This window comes from Bubalus kerabau, chromosome 3 (genome assembly GCF_029407905.1).
Source record: "Bubalus kerabau isolate K-KA32 ecotype Philippines breed swamp buffalo chromosome 3, PCC_UOA_SB_1v2, whole genome shotgun sequence".
Classification (NCBI taxonomy): domain Eukaryota; kingdom Metazoa; phylum Chordata; class Mammalia; order Artiodactyla; family Bovidae; genus Bubalus; species Bubalus kerabau.
Window position 1 is genome coordinate 62,638,628 of NC_073626.1, and position 18,161 is coordinate 62,656,788.

Sequence of the window (18,161 nt, forward strand, 5' to 3'; positions counted from 1 at the left end):
AGGAAAAAAGTCATGTAGAAATTAAAGTGTAAGTGAAGCTTAAAATAATGCTACTAAAGTGGAAGAATATACATATAGACCTTATCTAAAACATTTATTGATGTGCATACAATTAAAACTCTATGAACCAACAGCATAAATGAACTTCTCATTATTTTTTCAAAATGTAAATATAAAAATGGCAACAAGTTTGAGTATTTACCATGTGCCAGATACTTCCCCTTTGTTATCGTGATACTATTTTAACACATTTTACAATAAGAAAGCAGAGGTTTTGGTGGGATTGTGTGGTGGGGTGGAGGTTAAATATCTTTTCTACATTGCCAGGTTAAAAAGTAGAGGTGGAGTTTGAATAGAGCTGTCTGCATTCCAGAAAGCTGGCCTGGTGCTGGCCCCCACAGGCTCTGAGGGGGAACTGTGGACTGTACTGCCCAGTAATGTCACTGGCAGCTCTTGGTGGTGGTTGGATATTGGAGGAGGTGGGGATATTTACAACATGGAAACTGGCAAACACTGAAAGTCAGGAGGTGCCCCCCAGAGCCTGTTGACCATGCAGCACATCGCTGTACTTATATTTTTCACTGTGACAGACTGTCTCTAACATTCTCACAATTCTGAAATTTTATTTTCTTTAATTCCTTAGATTCTTGTTATAGCAGAATCCGAAGAAGAGAACCCCGATGACTTAATTCAGCTGGGTGTTACTAGAAATAAAATCATGACGGCTCAATATGAATGTTACCAAAAAATTATGCAAGACCCTGTGCAACAAACAGAAGGTAAACATGACTAATTTTAAATGCATTTGATATAGATTATAAGAAAACTACCCTATTACATCATTGCAGGTCTCTTAGTTTCCTTCTTAAAAATGGGTTGCTGCTGCTACTGTTAAGTCGCTTCAGTCGTGTCCGACTCTGTACGACCCCATAGACGGCAGCCCACCAGGCTCCCCCATCCCTGGGATTCTCCAGGCAAGAACACTGGAGTGGGTTGCCATTTCCTTCTCCAATGCATGAAAGTGAAAAGTGAAAGTGAAGTCGCTCAGGCATGTCTGACTCTTCGTGACCCCATGGACTGCAGCCTACCAGGCTCCTCCGTCCATGGGATTTTCCAGGCAAGAGTACTGGAGTGGGGTGCCATTGCCTTCTCCGAAAAATGGGTTAGTTGCTAGTATTTCTAGTATATGTGCAGTTTTAATTATTTGTGAAGAATATCTTATTATGTAATTTATCTTGAGTGAGTGAGTGAAGTTGCTCAGTCGTGTCCGACTCTTTGCAACCGCATGGACTGTAGCCTACCAGACTCCTCCATCCATGGAATTCTCCAGGCAAGAGTATTGGAGTGGGTTGCCATTTCCATCTCCAGGGGATCTTCCTGACCCAGGGATCAAATCCGGGTCTCCCGCATTGCAGGCAGACCCTTTACCATCTGAGCCACCAGGGAAGCCCCAATTTATCTTACCTCTTTTTAAAAATTCTAATAAAAATATGTGTGACAGGGATATTTTTAGTATTTTTATATAGTATAAAGATATTTAAAATAAAAAATAAGTCTTGAATTAAATCAATGATAGTCGATCTTCAGTTTATGTGATCTATATTTCTTTTTTTCACAAACTTCTTGATAGGAGCTTAATAAAATGACAATTTTTCGCATAACACATACTATGTATAGTACATTTGGTAGCAAAGCTAATGAAATCCATGAATTTCTGTTTCCATTAGATATTTTTAAGGTATTTTTGAAAGATTTATTGAAGGCCTACTAAGTGTCACATATATGGCGTAATTCTTAATTCAGGCAACAAGTAGAGTTGCCAAATTTAGCAAAACCAAAAACAAAACCCAAAGCACGAAAACAATATGTTTTTTATCTGGCAACCTTAAAGACAGGATTATCTTTAAAATATAAAATGCAAAACTCATAATGAAACAAAGAAAAACGTAGACTTTAGATATTTTTAAATCAGTAGAAACAAATAATTTAATTTGGGGAGAAAATATTTATAATATAAAACATGCTTGTTATATACATGATATGTTAAAAGTAGGTTACTGTTAATATTTGTAAGTGTCAAAATTAACTTGCTTGTGATAAAGAGAAAATAAGCAATTTTTCTGTATTGATCAACTCTTGGAATCTTAATCTAACCAATATATATTGAAGCTATTTGATATATCTGTCCAAATATTTTTATTACAATATATATCCAGTATCTCTAAAATATGTCAGACAATGACAAACTATCTGATACTAGTTCAGTAGGAACTGCATTATCAAATAGTTAAAATCTGTATACAAATTCTGTGCTAACCGATCTGGCCTCTTGCTTTATTCCATTAAAGTCTAAGTGTTATTAGCTTTAAATTATTGAATTAATGCCTTCCAAATGATCTAGATATGTGTGCAAGCCAGCTTCAAATCTAATTTCTTAATAATAGGAATATATTTATGAGGGTTTTATAATCAAATAATTTTGTGATAAAGTTCAGGATCACTACATAATAAATCTTTCTCTTGGAGATTCATAACATTCTCTATAATTTTAAATACTGTAAAAAAATCCTGTAGTAAAGAAATGTGTTACTATTCAACATAGTTTTGGAAGTTTTGGCCACAGAAATCAGAACAGAAAAAGAAATAAAAGGAATCCAAATTGGAAAAGAAGAAGTAAAGCTCTCACTGTTTGCAGATGACATGATCCTCTACATAGAAAACCCTAAAGACTCCACCAGAAAATTACTAGAACTAATCAATGACTATAGTAAAGTTGCAGGATATAAAATCAACACCCAGAAATCCCTTGCATTCCTATACACTAATAATGAGAAAACAGAAAGAGAAATTAAGGAAACAATTCCATTCACCATTGCAACAGAAAGAATAAAATACTTAGGAATATATCTACCTAAAGAATCTAAAGACCTATATCTAGAAAACTATAAAACACTGGTGAAAGAAATCAAAGAGGACACTAACAGATGGAGAAATATACCATGTTCATGGATTGGACGAATCAATATAGTGAAAATGAGTATACTACCCAAAGCAATCTATAGATTCAATGCAATCCCTATCAAGCTACCAACAGCATTCTTCACAGAGCTAGAACAAATAATTTCACAATTTGTATGGAAAAACAAAAAACCTCGAATAGCCAAAGCGATCTTGAGAAAGAAGAATGGAACTGGAGGAATCAACCTACCTGACTTCAGGCTCTACTACAAAGCCACAGTTATCAAGACAGTATGGTACTGGCACAAAGACAGAAATATAGATCAATGGAACAAAATAGAAAGCCCAGAGATAAATCCACGCACATATGGACACCTTATCTTCGACAAAGGAGGCAAGAATACACAATGGATTAAAGACAATCTCTTTAACAAGTGGTGCTGGGAACTCTGGTCAACCACTTGTAAAAGAATGAAACTAGAACACTTTCTAACACCATACACAAAAATAAACTCCAAATGGATTAAAGATCTCAACGTAAGACCAGAAACTATAAAACTCCTAGAGGAGAACATAGGCAAAACACTCTCCAACATACATCACAGCAGGATCCTCTATGACCCACCTCCCAGAATATTGGAAATAAAAGCAAAAATAAACAAATGGGACCTAATTAACCTTAAAAGCTTCTGCACATCAAAGGAAACTATTAGCAAGGTGAAAAGACAGCCTTCAGAATGGGAGAAGATAATAGCAAATGAAGCAACTGACAAACAACTAATCTCGAGGATATACAAGCAACTCCTACAGCTCAACTCCAGAAAAATAAATGACCCAATCAAAAAATGGGCCAAAGAACTAAATAGACATTTCTCCAAAGAAGACATCCAGATGGCTAACAAACACATGAAAAGATGCTCAACATCACTCATTATCAGAGAAATGCAAATCAAAACCACTATGAGGTACCATTTCACACCAGTCAGAATGGCTGCGATCCAAAAGTCTACAAGTAATAAATGCTGGAGAGGGTGTGGAGAAAAGGGAACCCTCTTACACTGTTGGTGGGAATGCAAACTAGTACAGCCACTATGAAGAACAGTGTGGAGATTCCTTAAAAAACTGGAAATAGACCTGCCTTATGATCCAGCAATCCCACTGCTGGGCATACACACTGAGGAAACCAGAAGGGAAAGAGACACGAGTACCCCAATGTTCATTGCAGCACTGTTTATAATAGCCAGGACATGGAAGCAACCTAGATGTCCATCAGCAGATGAATGGGTAAGAAAGCAGTGGTACATATACACAATGGAGTATTATTCAGCCATTAAAAAGAATACATTTGAATCCGTTCTAATGAGGTGGATCAAACTGGAGCCTATTATACAGAGCGAAGTAAGCCAGAAAGAAAAACACCAATACAGTATACTAACGCATATATATGGAATTTAGAAAGATGGTAACAATAACCCTGTGTACGAGACAGCAAAAGAGTCACTGATGTATAGAACGGTCTTATGGACTCTGTGGGAGAGGGAGAGGGTGGGAAGATTTGGGAGAATGGCATTGAAACATGTAAAATATCATGTATGAAATGAGTTGCCAGTCCAGGTTCGATGCACGATACTGGATGCTTGGGGCTGGTGCACTGGGACGACCCAGAGGGATGGAATGGGGAGGGAGGAGGGAGGATGGAGGAGGGAGGAGGGTTCAGGATGGGGAACACATGTATACCTGTGGCGGATTCATTTTGATATTTGGCAAAACTAATACAGTTATGTAAAGTCTAAAAATAAAATAAAATTTAAAAAAAAAAAAAAAAAAAAGAAATGTGTTTAACTTTGTGTTTTCCAAATCTGTTTGACCACAAAAACTTTTTTAACGGAAAACCTTTTCATGTCTCACTCAATGCCATATAACACAGCTGGGAAAATTCTAGACCTTCCCATCTATCATGTAGTCAGTGTTGTGGAATCTTTTGGAGCTCTGTAAGGACTTGTCCAAAGTGCTTTCTAAAATGGGATCAGGAAAATTTTCTCTGACAGGCCTCAAAATGCATTTTGTTTGGTAATAATGTGGATGCAAGCTATTTAAATAAAGAGTTTGAAAATCACAGGAGGGAAAACAGACTCTATGAGTTTTATTTTTAATTAGAAATATTTAGATTTTTAGGCGGATAGAATGTTTTCTACTTCTGTGAGGCCTAGGTTGATTCTGAGATTGCTATGCAAATCTGTTAATAATAATAAACAGCTCATGCAACATTCAAGTTTCTATCTATGTGTGCTTATGGCAAAAAATTACTGTCTTTGATTACAGACTGTTACATAACTTTAGAAAGTTTTAGTCATTTTATTTCTCTATGCCTTTTAACTTTTTTTCATGTAAGAGGTTCTTGCTCTTAATGTAGGTAAGAAAAGAAGGTGAGATTAAACACTTTTATTTCATTTGAAAAGAAAAGGAAGGAAAATAAGAGTTAGAATTTGGTGAAGGACTCTAAATAAGTGTGTGTCAGGGTTAATGTGGTAAAATAGGAAATATTGGAATGTTCATTTGTGCACCTCAAAAAATACTAAAACTTGCCCTAAGAACACAGTTTCTAAAATAAAACACGTTTCCAATTTCCCAAATTTTTGAATTTCAAAAATAGGGACATGAATTAACCAATACTTCATGGTTAAGAGAAACCAGCAAAGACCATGTAATTTATTGGATAAATAGCTACCTTTGAGAATGAGAATTAAAGCTAAACGTATATTTGTTTAGATATTTATAAATTTAACAATTAGTTATTCAAATAATTACTTTGTGAATAATCCAAGTAATTGATATAAAGATTTTATATGATGTCTCCATTTTCAGTAGACAGTCTGTATTCCCTTTTAGTGTGAGTCAACCATGAGGACTTCAGGTGTTTCTGTATAACTAGAGGGAGGTTAGTAAGCCCTGATTTTTACTTTCTCCTTCAGGCATTTATTGTAACAGAACCTGGGATGGATGGCTGTGCTGGAATGATGTTGCTGCAGGAACGGAATCAATGCAGCACTGCCCCGATTACTTTCAAGATTTTGATCCTTCAGGTAAAAGCAGAAATTTATATACAAATCCCTTTGACATCTATTTAATAAACCCTCAGTTAACTAAATTAGTATTTCCTTTTCAATTTTAAAGAAAAAGTTACAAAAATCTGTGACCAAGATGGAAACTGGTTTAGACATCCAGCAAGCAACAGAACATGGACAAATTATACCCAATGTAATGTTAACACACATGAGAAGGTGAAGGTACGTAATAATTATAAATTCAAACTGAATTTACACTATCTACTGTAAAAGTTAGTTACTGATACAATATCGGAGAAAATTTAGCTAGTGTTCATTCATTCCACTGTAAAGCCTTTTCATTAAAAAAAAAAGTCAAGAAAAATATCTTCATAGAAATAATTATTATAGATTTAGTCATTACACTGAAGAAGCAATCCAGCTAAGTAATTGTCTATTTACAAGTCAATGTCTCAGTACTGTACTTCAGAATTTTCCAAAGTAAACATAGTTTAAAAGTGTAAGAAAAAAGAAATGTTCATCTGTGGTGGAACTCCTATAGTTACACTCAGGAATTGTGCTCAAGAGAACAAGACAAGCCCAGGGGTTTTAAACAGACCTATCCATCCCAGCCAAAGACTTTCATCCTGACTGGCTGTTAGGTCACCCTCACTGGCATTCTCACTTTTAACGTCCATCATACATTAAAGTGAAGATTAGCACAGTTCGTCACAACAATACAGTTTCGATACAGAGTGCCTGCACATATCTGCACACGTGTGTGTGTGGAGGCAGTTTATCACAGTGATTAAAACTGAGTTCTGGTTTCTCACTTCCTGTTTCTGCTCTTTATCCACTGTGACCCTGGGCAAACTAGAACATCTGCCTCAGTCCCTTCCCGTCTAAAATGAGGATAATGAGCCCATCCTCAAGGTTTTCATAGGAATTGACTAAATACAAGGAAAATATTTAGAAAACTAACAAGCCTATGGTAAGCATTTGATAACTGCCAGCTCTCATTATAAATCATGTACTGTATTATATTGAGATTTGTTTTGGAGTATCAAGTTTGTCAAATGGAAAAAAGAAACCTAGTTGGGAAAGAAGCCTTACCTGCCATTTAAATTAAACAAACATTAATTTAAATTAAATTGAAAAGCCTTATCTGGCATTAAAGCCTTATCTGGCATTTAAATTAAACAAAAAAATCATCAATTTAAGGTACACAAACTGATGGAGTGAAAATTGTCAATGTCTTCCAAAATTTAAAATGCTGGTTTCACATTTTATAAACCTAGATCAATAAATTTATTTCTTCATATGTATAATATGACTTCTAATGTCTTAAATAAAAAGAGCAATTTATAAATTTTGATATCACCTGATAAATTTGTATAGATATTCTTCATTCAAGGTGTATTCATATACTTACTGGCTTGCTTGCTAAAGGCTTAGGTTATCAGATAACATGTTTTTAAAAACAGATGTTATTTTATTGATTTGGGGCTTATATACATGTAGAAGTATAGCATTGATATTAGCATTAATTAATTTTTTATTCATACAAATTACAGACTGCACTGAATTTGTTTTACCTGACTATAATTGGACATGTATTATCTATTGCATCACTGCTTATCTCACTTGGCATATTCTTTTATTTCAAGTAAGTACATGAAAATCTTCTTTTAATTTACTGATTATCTTTAGTGAATGCAGTGTCATATCCATGTTTATGTCATGTGCTGATAAAATACATGAAATATAGATGATTTACAATATTTAAAGTAAATTTATATTTAAAATAATTTGAAATATTTTGACTTTGTCTTGACTTTATAAAATATAGTGAAAGGAGATTGATGAACTATCTGAAGCTTAACTTGTCATGCAGTAAGAAAGGAACCAAAACCAATATGCAAACCTATCTGTATTTGCTTTGGAAATTGTGAAATATTAGAGGTCTGCCCAATTAAATTTTCAACTTCTTGGTCAATTTTACTATCAGCATACATAGTACATTGTAAGAACTGTATTTTGTGCAAAAAATAACAATGACTTTTAATATATACTATTAAAAATAATAATTTCAATATTTGTGGTTAGGTTAATTTTCCTGGTGTTGGGGGGATAATCTTTAAAATAGTTAAATTATGCTTTGAATTTTACTTGCAGTTTATTCTTTTGGGAGCTGGAGGGAGAGTCAGTTCCAATTTATTTTTTAATAGATTTACAGTGTTTCAGGTATACAGCAAAGTGATTCAGTTATATGTACATACATGTGTCAGTGTGTGTGTGTGTGTGTATATATATATATAAATGTGGCAATGTGTGTTAAGTCACTTCAGTCATGTCTGACTCTTTGTGACACTCTGAACTGTAGCCCGCCAGGCTCCCCTGTCCATGGGATTCTCCAGGCAAGAATGCTAGAGTGGGTTGCAATGCCCTCCTCCAGGGGATCTTCCCAATCCAGGGATCCAAACTATGTCTCTTATGACTGTCTCCTGCATTGGCACACAGTTTCTTTACCACTAACACCCGCCTTAGGTAGCCTGTATGGATGTATGCATGTATATATACAATATATATACGTGTTCTGTGCTGTGCTTAGTCACTCAGATTTGACCCAGGGTTTGAATTCAGGTCTCCCACATTGCAGGCAGATTCTTTACCGTCTGAGCACCAGGGAAGCCCAAGAATACTGGAGTGGGCAGTCTATCTCTTCTCCAGGGAGTCTTCCTGACTCAGGAATCAAACTGGGATTTCCTGCATTGCTGGCAGATTCTTTACCAGCTGAGCTACCAGGGAAGCCCAAATATATACATATATGTATATGTGTGTATATATATATATATGTATATATATATATACACACACACACATACACACACACACACACACACACACCATCTCTCACCATCTCCAGGAGATGCATACTTATATATACACACACCATCTCTCACCATTAAGGACAGGGATACCTGACATGCTGCAGTCCATGGGATGGGGTCTCAAAGAGTTGAATAGAACTGAGCGACTGAACAACATCAATATACACACATATATTCTTTTCAGATTTTTTCCCACTAGAGGTTTTTACAAAATACTGAACACAGTTCCCTATGCTCTACAGTAGGACCTTATTGTTCTGTTATGTATAATAGTGTTATCTATTAATCCTAAATTCCCATTTTACCCTCCTCTTCTAATTTCTTAATTCTGTTCATTAGCTGTGATTTTTAAGTTGATAGGAAAGTAAATTCTAAAACATGCATACATTATCTTATACATTAACATGGTCTTCATAAATATGATCACCAGCAGTGATTACAGAATGTAGTGTGAACAGTAAGTGTGCTTTATTGTATCATCACTACTGTCACTCTCATTGTCTCTCTCTTACTCTCTTCTTTCCCCTGCTCTCCTTCTTCCTACCCGCTACTCCTCCTCCTCCTTCTCCTCCTCCTTCATCTTCTTAAACAATTATCTTGGAACATGATCCAGAACCGACTACAGTAATAGCACATCAAAATAATTCAAATCCAAAAATTATTAGATAATTGGATGTTAGGTTCCTTTTTAACTGGAACACCAGCTTTTAGCACACAGTGCATCACAATTCAAAGTACAGCAAATAACATATGAACTAAATGATTATCTTTCATAGGTTCAAAATCAGAGGGTCTAGAGATTATACCATAATTTCTGTTTTTGGAAACTTGTGCCTTCTTAAGAACCTTCAATATGAATTACTTTGGGGAATTTTAATTGCACTTTTGATTTAAGACATTATCTAGGCATAATTCAGTTCAGTTCAGTTCAGTTGCTCAGTCATGTCCGATTCTTTGCGACCCCAGAATCGCAGCACACCAGGCCTCCCTGTCCATCACCGACTCCCAGAGTTCACTCAGACTCACGTCCATCGAGTCAGTGATGCCATCCAGCCATCTCATCCTCTGTCCTGCCCTTCTCCTCCTGCCCCCAATCCCTCCCAGCATCAGAGTCTTTTCCAATGAGTCAACTCTTCACATGAGGTGGCCAGAGTACTGGAGTTTCAGCTTTAGCATCATTCCTTCCAAAGAAATCCCAGGGCTGATCTCCTTCAGAATGGACTGGTTGGATCTCCTTGCAGTCCAAGGGCCTCTCAAGAGTCTTCTCCAACACCACAGTTCAAAAGCATCAATTCTTCAGCACTCAGCTTTCTTCACAGTCCAACTCTTACATCCATACTTGACCACTGGGAAAACCATGGCCTTGACTAGATGGACCTTTGTTGGCAAAGGAACATCTCTGCTTTTGAATATGCTATCTAGGTTGGTCATAACTTTCCTTCCAAGGAGTAAGCGTCTTTTAATTTCATGGGTGCAGTCACCATCTGCAGTGATTTTGGAGCCCAGAAAAATAAAGTCCGACACTGTTTCCACTGTTTCCCCATCTATTTCCCATGAAGTGATGGGACCAGATGCCATGATCTTCATTTTCTGAATGTGGAGCTTTAAGCCAACTTTTTCACTCTCTACTTGCACTTTCATTAAGAGACTTTTTAGTTCCTCTTCACTTTCTGCCATAAGGGTGGTGTCATCTGCATATCTAAGGTTATTGATATTTCTCCTGGCAATCTTGATTCCAGCTTGTGCTTCTTCTAGCCCAGCATTTCTCATGATGTACTCTGCATATAAGTTAAATAAGCAGGGTGACAATATACAGCCTTGACGTATTCCTTTTCCTATTTGGAACCAGTCTGTTGTTCCATGTCCAGTTCTAACTGTTGCTTCCTGACCTGCATATAGGTTTCTCAAGAGGCAGGTGAGGTGGTCTGGTATTCCCATCTCTTTCAGAATTTTCCACAGTTTATTGTGATCCACATAGTCAAAGACTTTGGCATAGTATATAAAGCAGAAATTGATGTTTTTCTGGAGCTCTTGCTTTTTCGATGATCCAGCGGACGTTAGCAATTTGATCTCTGGTTCCTCTGCCTTTTCTAAAACCAGCTTGAACATCTGGAAGTTCACGGTTCACGTATTGCTGAAACCTGGCTTGGAGAATTTTGAGCATTACTTTCCTAGTGTGTGAGATGAGTGTAACTGTGCAGTAGTTTGAGCATTCTTTGGCATTGCCTTTCTTGGGGATTGGAATGAAAACTGACCTTTTCCAGTCCTGTGGCTACTGCTGAGTTTTCCAAATTTGCTGGCATATTGAGTGCAGCACTTTCACAGCATCATCTTTCAGGATTTGAAATAGCTCAGCTGGAATTCCATCACCTCCACTAGCTTTGTTCATAGTGATGCTTTCTAAGGCCCACTTACTTCACATTCCAGGGTGTCTGGCTGTAGGTCAGTGATCACACCATCGTGATTATCTTGGTCATGAATATCTTTTTTGCACAGTTCTTCTGTGTATTCTTGCCACCTCTTCTTAATATCTTCTGCTTCTGTTAGGTCCATACCATTTCTGTCCTTTATCTAGCTCATCTTTGCATGAAATGTTCCCTTGGTATCTCTAATTTTCTTGAAGAGCTCTCTAGTCTTTTCTGTTCTATTGTTTTCCTGTATTTCTTTGCATTGATCACTGACGAAGGCTTTCCTATCTCTCCTTGCTATTCTTTGGAACTCTGCATTCAGATGCTTATATCTTTCCTTTTCTCCTCTGCTTTTCGCTTCTCTTCTTTTCACAGCTATTTGTAAGGCCTCCTCAGACAGCCGTTTTGCTTTTTTGCATTTCTTTTCCATGGGGATGGTCTTGATCCCTGTGTCCTGTACAATGTCATGAACCTCCATCCATAGTTCATCAGGCACTCTGTCTATCAGATCTAGTCCCTGAAATCTATTTTTCACTTTCACTGTATAATCATAAGAGATTTGATTTAGGTCATACCTGAATGGTCTAGTGGTTTTCCCTACTTTCTTCAATTTAAGTCTGAATTTGCAATAAGGAGTTCATGATCTGAGCCACAGTCAGCTCCTGGTCTTGTTTTTGTTGACTGTATAGAGCTTCTCCATCTTTGGCTGCAAAGAATATAATCTGATTTCGGTGTTGACCATCTAGTGATGTCCATGTGTTAGAGTCTTCTCTTGTGTTGTTGGAAGAGGGTGTTTGCTATGACCAGTGCATTTTCTTGGCAAAACTCTATTAGTCTTTGCCCTGCTTCATTCCGTATTCCAAATTTGACTTCCTACTTTTGCATTTCAGTCCCCTAAAATGAAAAGGACATCTTTTTTGGGTGTTAGTTCTAAAAGGTCTTGTAGGTCTTCATAGAACCGTTCAACTTCAGCTTCTTCAGCATTACTGGTTGGGGCATAGACTTGGATTACTGTGATATTGAATGGTTTGCCTTGGAAACGAACAGAGATCATTCTGTTGTTTTTGAGATTGCATCCAAGTACTGCATTTCGGACTCTTTTGTTGACCATGATGGCTACTCCATTTCTTCTAAGGGATTCCTGCCCACAGGAGTAGATATAATGTTATATGAGTTAAATTCACCCATTCCAGTCCATTTTAGTTCGCTGATTCCTAGAATGTAGACATTCACTCTTGCCATCTCCTGTTTGACCACTTCCAATTTGCCTTGATTCATGGACCTGACATTCCAGGTTCCTATGCAATATTGCTCTTTATTTGCCTTGATTCATGGACCTGACATTCCAGGTTCCTATGCAATATTGCTCTTTACAGCATCGGATCTTGCTTCTATCACCAGTCACATCCATAACTGGGTATTGTTTTTGCTTTGGCTCCATCCCTTCATTCTTTCTGGAGTTATTTCTCCACTCCTCTCCAGTAGCATATTGGGCATCTACCGACCTGGGGAGTTCCTCTTTCTGTATCCTATCATTTTGCCTTTTCATACTGTTCATGGGGTTCTCAAGGCAAGAATACTGAATTGGTTTACCATTCCCTTCTCCAGTGGACCACATTCTGTCAGACCTCTCCTTCATGACCCACCCATCTTGGGTGGCCCCACAGGCATGGCTTAGTTTCATTGAGTTAGACAAGGCTGTGGTCCTAGTGTGATTAGATTAGGCATCATTAGAAACTAAAAAAATTCCACTCTGAAGAAAATTAATTCAACATTTGTGTACATTTTAAAATGTGACTTTCTTACAAAATTGTATAAAAATGTATCAAAATAAATTGAAGAGAATTTTTACCCTCAAATATGGAAAAAATTTCCTAAAGAATTAAATTTACAATTAATTTAATTTAAATTTCCATTAAAATTTAATTGCCATTTGTATTCAATTGCCAGTTGAATTTTATTGCCATTAAAATTCCACAAAGTAATTTATATTGAAGGTTGTTAAGAAGGCACAAGTTTCCAAAAACAGAAATTATGATACAATCTCTAGATAATTTGTAACAAATTATCAAAAAGTTCCTGCTCAAAATAAACTGTCAATTCTTAATCACTGTAGACCCATTTCTCATTTTAAAAGAGAAATTAAAAATTAATGTTGTCTCAAATATTGTATTCATGTTCAACATATTAATAAACTTTATTTTTTTCAGAAAATAATCAGGTTTTCTTTTATAAAAAAATCAAGAATACTATATGTAATGTATATATATATGTGTGTGTGTGTTAATTGCTACAAATCTCCAAGCTTTAAAAGAAAGATTGTGGCATGCTACATAGGCAAAACCTCATTAGCAAATAAATATCTTGCCAATGTATGGAGTTTGGTTCTTGGCGTCTACATGAAAGAAAAATTAATATTTTCAACTAATTACATTGCTTATTTTTAGAGTTTATTGTGAAACTACAGTTAACTATTCATTTTCCGAAGTGAACTAAAAAAGATTCAATTTTTTTTCAGCTTTTATTTTATTTAATTTATTTTTGTTTTAATTGGAGGCTAATTGTTTTACAATATTGTGGTGACTTTTGCCATACATTCACATAAATCAGCCATGGGTGTACTGTGTTCCACATCCTGAACCCCCCTCCAACCTCCCTCCCCATCCCATCCCTCAGGTCATCCCAGAGCACCAGCCCTGAGCACCCTGTCTCATGCATCGAACCTGGACTGGAGATCTATTTCATATATGATAATATACATGATTCAATGCTATTCTCTCAAATAATCCCACCGTCACCTTCTCCCACAGTCCAACAGTCTGTTCTTTACATCTGTATCTCTTGTGCTGTCTCGCATATAGGCTCATCATTACCAACTTTCTAAATTCCATATATATGTGTTAATATACTGTATTGGTGTTTTTATTTCTGACTTACTTCACCCTGTATATAGGCTCCAGTTTCATCCACCTCATTAGAACTGATTCAAATGCATTCTTTCTAATAGCTGAGTAATATTCCATTGTATATATGTACCACAGCTTTCTTATCCATTCATCTGGATGGACATCTAGGCTGCTTCCATGTCCTGGCTATTGTAAACAGTGCTTCGATGAACACTGGGGTACACGTGTCTCTTTCAATTTTGGTTTCTTCAGTGTGTATGCCCAGTAGTGGGATTGCTAGGTCATATGGCAGTTCTATTTCCAGTTTTTTAAGGAATCTCCACACTGTTCTCCATAGTGACTGTACTATTCTGCATTCCCACCAATAGTGTAAGAGGGTTCCCTTTTCTCCGCACCCTCTCCAGCATTTATTGTTTATAGACTTTTTGATAGCAGCCATTCTGACTGGGGTGAGATGGTACCTCATTGTGGTTTTGATTTGCCTTTCTCTGATAATGAGTGATGTTGAGCATCTTTTCATATGTTTGTTAGGCATCTGGCTGTCTTCTTTGGAGAAATGTCTGTTTAGTTCTTTGGCCCATTTTTTGACTGGATTGCTTATTTTTCTGGAATTGAGCTGCAGGTGTTGCTTGTATATTTTTGAGATTAATTCTTTGTCAGTTGCTTTATTTGCTATTATTTTCTCCCATTCTGAAGGCTGTCTTTTCACCTTGATTATAGTTTCCTTCCTTGTGCAAAAGCTTTTAAGTTTAATTAGGTCCCATTTGATTATTTTTTCTTCTATTTCCATTACTCTGGAAGGTGGGTCATAGAGAATCCTTCTATGATTTATGTCAGAGAGTGTTTTGCCTATGTTTTCCTCAAGTAGTTTAATAGTTTCTGGTCTTACATTTAGATCTTTAATCCATTTTAGTTTATTTTTGTGTATGGTGTTAGAAAGTGTTGTAGTTTCATTCTTTTACACGTGGTTGACCAGTTTTCCCAGCACCACTTGTTAAAGAGATTGTCTTTTCTCCATTCTATATTCTTGCCTCCTTTGTCAAAGGTAAGGTGTCCATAGATGTGTGGATATATCTCTGGGCTTTCTATTTTGTTCCATTGATCTATGTTCCTGTCTTTGTGCCAGTATCATACTGTCTTGATGACTGTTGCTTTGTAGTAGAGCCTGAAGTCAGGCAGGTTGATTCCTCCAGTTCCATTGTTTCTCAAGATTGCTTTGGCTCTTTGACATTTTTTTGTAATTCCATACAAATTGTGATATTATTTGTTCTAATTGGAAGGTAAACTTCCAAACTCATTCTATGAGGCCACCATCACCCTAATACCAAAACCAGACAAAGTTACCACAAAAAAAGAAAACTACAGGCCAATATCACTGATGAACATAGATGCAAAAATCCTTAACAAAATTCTAGCAAACAGAATCCAACAACATATTAAAAAGATCATATGTCATGACCAAGTGGGCTTTATCCCAGGGATGCAAGGATTCTTCAATATTTGCAAATCAATCAATGTGATACACCACATTAACAAATTAAAAGATAAAAACCACAAGATTATCTCAATAGATTCAGAGAAAGCCTTTGACAAAATTCAACACCCATTTATAATAAAAACCCTCCAGAAAGCAGGCATAGAAGGAACATATCTCAACATAATAAAAGCCATATATGATTAACCCACAACAAACATTATCCTCAATGGTAAAAATTTGAAAGCATTTCCCCTAAAGTCAAGAACAACACAAGGGTGTTCTCTCTCACCACTGCTATTCAACATAGTTTTGGAAGTTTTGGCCACAGAAATTGGAGCAGAAAAAGAAATAAAAGGAATCTAGATTGGAAAAGAAGAAGTAAAACTCTCACTGTTGGCAGATGACACGATCCTCTACATAGAAAACCCTAAAGACTCCATCAGAAAATAACTAGAGCTAATCAATGAATACAGTAAAGTTGCAGGATATAAAATTAACACACAGAAATCCCTTGCATTCCTATACACTAACAATGAGAAAACAGAAAGAGAAGTTAAGGAAATAATTCCATTCACCATTGCAATGAAAATAATAAAATACTTAGGAATAAATCTACCTAAAGAAATAAAAGACCTATACAGAAAACCATAAAACACTGATGAAAGAAATCAAAGATGACACAAATAGATGGAGAAATATATCATGTTCATGGATCGGAAGAATCAATATAGTGAAAATGAGTATACTACCCAAAGCAATCTATAGATTCAATGCAACCTCTATCAAGCTACCAATGGTAAAAAAAGATTCTTTAATGATGAGTTAGTTCAATATACTTGATTTAAGTCACAATTTTAATGGATAGTGAAATACAGTAATTTAAAAAATGGGATAGATGCAAATCTTGCCATCTCACATTTACTAATAGTATGGACTTATTCTGATTTATGCTTTTCAGTTAGCCTGTTTCCTTATAATGAGTCATATCATTATTTGAAATATTGACAGAGAAGATTCAGAAAGTACTGGGCATGTAGTGATATTCCAATAAATGGTAAAAGGAACAATTTTTGCCCTTAGACTGTATCAATCATGTACGCATGTAGATTATACTTACTTAGTCATCTAATATTATATTTATATAATAGTTCAGTTCAGTTCCGTTGCTTAGTCATGTCTGACATTTTGTGACCCCATGGATTGCAGCATGCCCAGCCACCCTGTCCATCACCAACTCCCGGAGCTGACTCAAACTCACATCCATAGAGTTGGTGATACCATCCAACCATCTCATCCTCTGTCGACCCCTTGTCCTCCTGCCTTCAATCTTTCCCAGCATCGGAATCTTTTCCAATGAGTCTGTTCTTTGCAGCAGGTGGCCAAATATTGGAGTTTCAGCTTTAGCATCACTATTTCCAATGAATATTCAGGACTGATTTTCTTTAGGATTGACTGATTTGATCTTTTAAAGTCCAAGGGACTCTCAAGATTCTTCTCCAACAGCACAGTTCAAAAGCATCAATACTCCAGTGCTCAGCTTTCTTTATAGTCCAGTTCTCACATCCATAAATGACTACTGGAAAAACCATAGTTTGATTTGATGGACCTTTGTTGACATAGTACTGTCTCTTCTTTTTAATATGCTGTCCAAAGAGCAAGCGTCTTTTAATTTCATGGCTGCAGTCACCATCTGCAATGATTTTGGAGCCCGAAAAAATAAAGTCTGTCACTGTTTCCATTGTTTCCCCATCTATTGCCATAAAGTGATGGTACTAGATGCCATGATCTTAGTTTTCTGAACATTGAGTTTTAAGCCAACTTTTTCACTCTCCTCTTTCACTTTTATCAAGAGGTTCTATAATTCTTCTTTGCTTTCTGCCATAAGAGTGGTGTCATCTGTGTATCTGAGGTTCTTGATATTTCTCTTGGCAGTCTTGATTCCAGCTTGTGCTTCATCCAGTCTGGCATTTTGCATGATGTACTCTGCATATAAGTTGAATAAGCAGGATGACAATATACAGCCTTGACATACTCTTTCCTGATTTGGAACTGGTCTGTTGTTCCAGGCCCAGTTCTAACTATTGCTTCTCAACCTTCATACAGATTTCTCAGGAGGCAGGTAAAGTGGCCTGATATTCCCATCTCTTTCAGAATTTTCCATAGTTTGTTGTGATCCACACAGTCAAAGTCTTTGCCATAGTCAATAAAGCAGAAGTAGATGTTTTTCTCAAATTCTCTTGCTTTTTTGATGATCCAGTGGATGCTGGCAATTTGATCTCTGGTTCCTCTGTCTTTTCTACATCCAGCTTGAACATCTGGATTTCACGGTTCACGTAGTTGAAGGCTGGCTTGGAGAATTTTGAGCATTACTTTGCTAGCATGTGTGTGATAGTTTGAACATTCTTTGGCATTGCCTTTCTTTGAGATTGGAATGAAAACTGACCTATTCCAGTCCTATGGCCACTGCTGAGTTTTCC

General features: G+C 36.4%; 1 protein-coding gene across 4 annotated transcripts in view; it reads left to right on the plus strand.

The window, feature by feature from the left end:
• The window catches only part of CALCRL (calcitonin receptor like receptor), a 132,560-nt gene that overhangs the window by 80,230 nt on the left and 34,169 nt on the right, over nt 1–18,161 (plus strand). For all 4 annotated transcript variants that reach the window (XM_055571980.1, XM_055571978.1, XM_055571981.1 and 1 more), the window contains 4 exons: nt 644–779; nt 5,931–6,041; nt 6,133–6,245; nt 7,577–7,668. In XM_055571980.1, coding sequence (XP_055427955.1) covers nt 644–779; nt 5,931–6,041; nt 6,133–6,245; nt 7,577–7,668 — 452 coding nt within the window. The remainder of the gene's footprint in view (nt 1–643; nt 780–5,930; nt 6,042–6,132; nt 6,246–7,576; nt 7,669–18,161) is intronic.